The sequence below is a fragment of the Carlito syrichta genome, unplaced genomic scaffold (genome assembly GCF_000164805.1).
Source record: "Carlito syrichta isolate Samal-C Ts95f unplaced genomic scaffold, Tarsius_syrichta-2.0.1 Scaffold94755, whole genome shotgun sequence".
Lineage (NCBI taxonomy): Eukaryota > Metazoa > Chordata > Mammalia > Primates > Tarsiidae > Carlito > Carlito syrichta.
Window position 1 is genome coordinate 1 of NW_007038851.1, and position 5,542 is coordinate 5,542.

The 5,542-nt window shown below is 49.5% G+C and overlaps 1 protein-coding gene across 1 annotated transcript in view; it reads left to right on the plus strand.

Annotated features, from left to right (window-relative positions):
• Positions 1–2,633: 2,633 nt before the first annotated feature.
• LOC103263989 (WD repeat-containing protein 88-like) overlaps positions 2,634–5,542 on the plus strand; it is a 23,894-nt gene continuing 20,985 nt past the window's right edge. Inside the window, exons 1-2 of the mRNA XM_008061654.1 lie at positions 2,634–2,769; positions 4,286–4,415. Of these exons, the coding sequence (XP_008059845.1) occupies positions 2,730–2,769; positions 4,286–4,415 (170 nt within the window). The 5' untranslated portion in view covers positions 2,634–2,729. The remainder of the gene's footprint in view (positions 2,770–4,285; positions 4,416–5,542) is intronic.

Sequence of the window (5,542 nt, forward strand, 5' to 3'; positions counted from 1 at the left end):
TCAGCCTTCCAAGTAGCTGGAACTACAGACATGTGCCACCACATCCAGCTTATTTTTTGATTTATTGTAGAGATGAGGTCTCACCAAGTTGCCCAAGCTGGTCTCGAACCTATGGGCTCAGGCAGTCCTCTCACCTTGGCCTCCCAAAGTGCTGGGATTATAGGCATGAGCACCTGGCCTCCATTGTCTTTTTGAATGGACATATGAGATTCCATGAACAGACTGGACAGGCTGGACCTCACCTCCCTGTTAGAGGACATGAAGCTGTTTTTATTTTTGTCTATTATAAACAATGCCAGGATGAGAAAAGTCTGCATTTTTTTGGTACCTATGCTCCAGTATTTCATTAGGATTTATAGCTAGATTTAATTGCTCATTTAAATCGTATGCAGACATGGAGCTCTTAGAATTACCTTCTAGGATGCAGGACCACCTTATACCCTAGACCCTCACATGCTGGGTATCATGCCTAAAAATTTTTTTTAGCCAATTTGGTAGGTGAAAGTGAGACTTGCACTGGTGACTCCTGACTTTGAAACTTTTTCCAAATGTTTATTTTTTCTCTTGTACATTTCATGTTCTTGTCTGTGGCCAGTTTTCCTGTGAGACATGCTTTTCTTCTTCTTCTTTAAGCTTTTTTTTTTTTTTTTTGACTTGGAGTCTCACTTTGTCACCCAGGCTGGAGTACAGTCACATGCTCATGGCTACTGCAGCCTCGACCTGCTGGGTTCAGGTGATCCTTCTGCCTCAGCCTTCCAAGTAGCTGGAACTACAGGCACATGCCACCACGCCCGGCTAATTTTTTGATTTACTGTAGAGATGAGGTCTCGCCAAGTTGCCCAGACTGGTCTTAAACCCATGGGCTCAGGCAATCCTCTCACCTTGGCTTCCCAAAGTGCTGGGATTATAGGCATGAGCCACTGTGCCTGACCTCTTTAAACTTTTTTAGTACTTTTCTTTACCTTTGCTGCACAGGTAATCCATACCCCTTGCCAACTGTAGAGCTGAATTAGTTATCTCCTCCTGCTTGAAAAACTACTCCAAAACGTAGCAACTTCAAATGACAAAAACTTATTATCTCACACAGTTTGTGATTGTCAGAAATCGAGGAGCAGCCCAACCAGGTGGTTCTGGCTTAGCTCTCTTGTGAGGTCACAGTTAAGATGTCATCTGGAGGCCTGGCGTGGTGACTCACACCTGGAATCCCAGCATTTTGGAAGGCTGAGACAGGAGGATTGCTTGAGCCCAGGAGTTCAAGACCAGCCTAGCCAATGGAGCGAGACCTTTTCTCTATAAAAAAATACAAAAATTAGCCGGATATGGTGGCTTGTGCCTGTAGTTCAAGCTCAGGAGACTGAGGTGGAAAGATTGCCTGAGCCCAGGAAGTCAAGGATGTGGTGAACCGTGATCGTGCCACTGCACTCCAGCCTGGGTGACAGAGTGAGATCCTGACTCAAAAAAAAAAGTCATCTCAAGGCTCCACGGGGCTGAAGTTTCCCTTCCAAGATGGCTCACTCACAGAGCTGTTGGCAGGGGGCCTCCGTTCATCTCCATGTGGGTTTCCATGGAGATACAAGGTGGCTTGAACACCCTCAGGACATGACAGTGAATGTCACAGAGCAAGTGAGCCCAGAAAGAGCAGGGAGCAAGCTGTGATTTCTTTGTAACCTAGTCACCCGCTGTCATGTCCGCCATGTTCTATTCATGAGAAGCAAGCCACTAAATCCAGCCCACATGCAGAGCTGAAATCAGGCTCCGCCTTTTAGAGGGAGGACTGTCGAAGAATTTGTGGGCATATTTTAAAACTGCCACAATAATGATGCCATAATTTATAACATACAGAAAGAGACTCCTTTCCTAGACTGTTTTTGCTTTTGGTGGGTCGGGGTCTCATTCTGTCACCCAGGCTGGAATGCAGTGGCACGATCATGGTTCACTGCAGCCTCGACCTTCTGGGCTCAGAAGTTCTTCCACCTCAGCCTCCTGAGTAGCTGAGACTCAAGGGACACACCATCATGCCTGGCTCATTTTTTGATTTTTTTGTAGAGACAAGGTCTAGGCTGGTCTAGAACTCCTGGGCTCAAGTAATCCTCCTGCCTCGGCCGCCCAAAGGGCTGGACTTGCAGGTGTGAACCGCTGTGCCCGGCCAGCCACCTTTTCTAGATTGTTGAGTAGCTCATTGTCCCGTTCTTGTGCGCTGCTAGCCTCCTGCTGGACTGGGACGGGGGTGGTATCATAGTGTCTAGTCCACGGGACAGGCATGCAGTAAACAATTTTTTTACTGAACTGAACAGGAATAAAGCCAGCCATTCCTAGGAGCTTGCTGCCAGTTCCGGTGGGTACTCTCTCTATTCCTATTCATCTGTCCTGGACACAAATGAAGACATCACACTGATTAATTCAATTAATTAATTCAAATTAAACACACAAACATTCAGCTCCTTATTTGCATTACCCCATCACAAATGCTCAGTGGCCGCATGTGGCCTGGGGCTGCCCTATAGGACAGTGCATAGATAAGACACTCCCATCATCACAGATGTCCCAGATCCCGGGTGGTTGGGTGAAAGAGAAAACAACCTTGGTTGGGTGAAAGAGAAAACAACCTTTCCACTGTCATCCCATTTCAGTGGAAGGTCAGGCATGATACTCTCGTTATCTCCTGTAAGTTTTCTCCCGACGGTAAATACGTCGTCTCAGGCTTGGATGTGAACCGCGGAATCTGCATAATGGATGCGGAAAATACCACCACCATCTCACTAGTCAAAGGTGAGGTTGTACAGGCTCCCTGTCTGCTCTGTCCACCACGGTTAATAGCTGCTTGTCACTTGACTGCTGGTGACTTTCCATTGCTTTAGGTAGTGAAAATCTAATGATTTGAACTGCATCATTAAAGCCTGGGACATGGATTGATGAAAGCACAATTAACACCAATCCTCTTCAGTTAGGGCTTTTCCGTTCCATTTCATGCTCATAAGAAATGAAACAACGTTCTGATTCAACCATATATAGACATTGAAAGCCTCATCTCTTATTGAGTGGAGGCTTTGCTTTTTTATTTTATTTTAAAAATTTTTTGGCCTTAACATTTAGTTATAATTATTTTTTGATCTGGGGTCTCACTCTGTCGGCCAGGCTGGAGTGCAGTAGCACAATCCTAGTTCACTGCAGTCTTGAACTCCTGTGCTCAAGCAATCCTCCCACCTCAACCTGCCGAGTAACTGGAATTACAGGTATGCAACGCCATGCCCAGCTAATTTTTTTTATTTTTTGTAGAGATGACATCTAGCTATGCTGCCCAGGCTAGTCTTGAACTCCTGGGCTCAAGCAATCCTCCCGCCTGAGCCTCCCAAAGTGATGGGATTACAGGTGTGAGCCACCGTGCCTGGCCAGCCTTCTTAACGTTTTTAACCATTTTTATATTTTAAAATATACAAAATAATAAGCACCGTATGTTAATTTCCTGGTTATGATACTGTACTCCAGTCATACCTGATGTTACCATGGGGGGAACTGGGTGATGCATATACAATATCTCCCTGTGTTATTCCTTACGTCTACATGCTATTATAGTTGACAGATATCTCAAAATAAAAAGGTAAAAGATTGTCATCATTGTAAACATGTATGTATGTAAAGTAAAAAGCGCGATGCTGCGGTATCATCCTGTCTCTTTCCCGAGGTACCAATTAGGTTGCTGCGTGGCCTTCCTGAACCTGAACTCTGGGTGTGTTTGCACACACAGCACGCTTCCCACATGTGCCTTGTGTTTCTTTTCATCATGACACCTTGCGTGGCACCATGACATGGGACTGCTCCACAGTGCCCATGGCAGGCAGAGGGTGGAAAAGGAGGTGCTCCCCGTAGGGAAGCCCGCCACTCCTCACACTGCAAACTCCAGCTGCAGCCGCACTTCTCCAAGCTCCAGTCCACCCCCAGCCCTTTGCATGGGCTGTTTCTTCTGCCTGGAGGCCCTTCCTGGACCCCTCAGGGTGGGCAAGGCTGCTGCTGGCTAGAAGTCATGAAGTCCTGTGTCATGCACCAGGTCATTGTCATCTCAAGGGTGTCTACCCCCTCAGACTGGGAGCTCAGTGGCGGCAGGGAGCAGGCTGGCTGTGCCCCCTGTTCGAAGCCTGGCACACAGCAGGCAGTCAGGAAATGTGTGCGAGTGAGTAGTTCCTTATGAAAAACGGAATTGGGGTTTCTGTCAGGGTTGCTGGCTGGGGAGTTGTGTGAGCCTCCAGCCCAGAAGGCGTGGTGATGGGTCCCTTTCCCTGTGCTGCAGATCATCACAGGAGATCAATCACAGCATGTTGCTTTGACCCCGACAGCCAGAAGGTGGCTTCCGTCTCCATGGACAAGAGCATCAAGATCTGGGATATTACATCCCAGGCCACACTGGTCACCATCACCAAGTGAGGAGGGCCCCCCCGGGGGGTCCGGCAGCAGGGGTCGGGGACAGCCCCATTCATGCCCTCCTGGATTCCACGCAAGTCAGCACCCAGGTGGACGCCTCTGCAGCTTGGTCATGGGTGCTCCGAGCAGGCTGGAGACAGGCAGACCAGGGGATGGTGCGGGGGAGACACCAGCTCTGGCTTGCGAACGGGGCTGGGCCACAGATGCATTTGTTTCAACGTGAGCCAACACTGAAAAATATTGTGCAGAGACCTCACAAAAATGTGAAGTTCCAGCATCCCCTGTCAAATAGGAAGATGTGATCATCCAAGGCCTGCAACCTGGCAGGGGTCACTGCCAAGGGGGCAAGTCCTCTCGGCAGGCTCTGAAGTCCGCATCCTGGAATGTGTATCCACTGGTCACCCTGCCCGCCGCCTTCCAGTACAAGCCCTGCCGGCCTGGGCCAGCTTTCCCATGGGGGTCTGGTCAGGTGTTAAGCAGGTGCGGGCTTGTGTTTTGGGGGCCTTGGGCCTGAGTTTCCCCACCTGCAAACTGAGTAACAGTGAGATCTGAAGGAGATAACACGTGGAGGAAGCCCTTCGCACGGGGCCGCTGCACAGTGGGGCTCAACACGGGCTCTGTTACTGAGAGTGATGGCCTGGGAAAGCTTGGGTCGGGGGCCATGGGGGCGCCCTGCTCCCCTCCCCCGGAACCCTTGGCGGTGGCATGGGGGGGCGTGAGGGCAGTAGAGAAGGCCACAACTTTGGCTGCGGACAAGTGTCCCAACCCACTCCATTCTATTGCTCCAGCGAGCGTGGTGGTGAGAAAGGGAGATAAACAGTCTCTTGGTAGTTTTGATTTACCTTGAATCCATGACTTTTTTGTAAGTGTAGCTTTTAGCAAAAAAACAGAGGCCAGGAGTCTCACAGCTGCAGGACAGGGTTGGCTTCCTGGCATGTGATATCTGAGGTCACACAGAGGCCCACGCTCAGCGGGGCTCCACACTTGATTTCATGTTCTGCACTAGACATCTTAAAATTCTTTTGTTTAGTCAGGCTCGGTGGCTCAGCCTGTCATCCCGCACCTTTGGGAGGCTGAGGTGAGTGGATTGCCTGAGCCCGTGGGTTTGAGACCCGCCTGGGCAAGT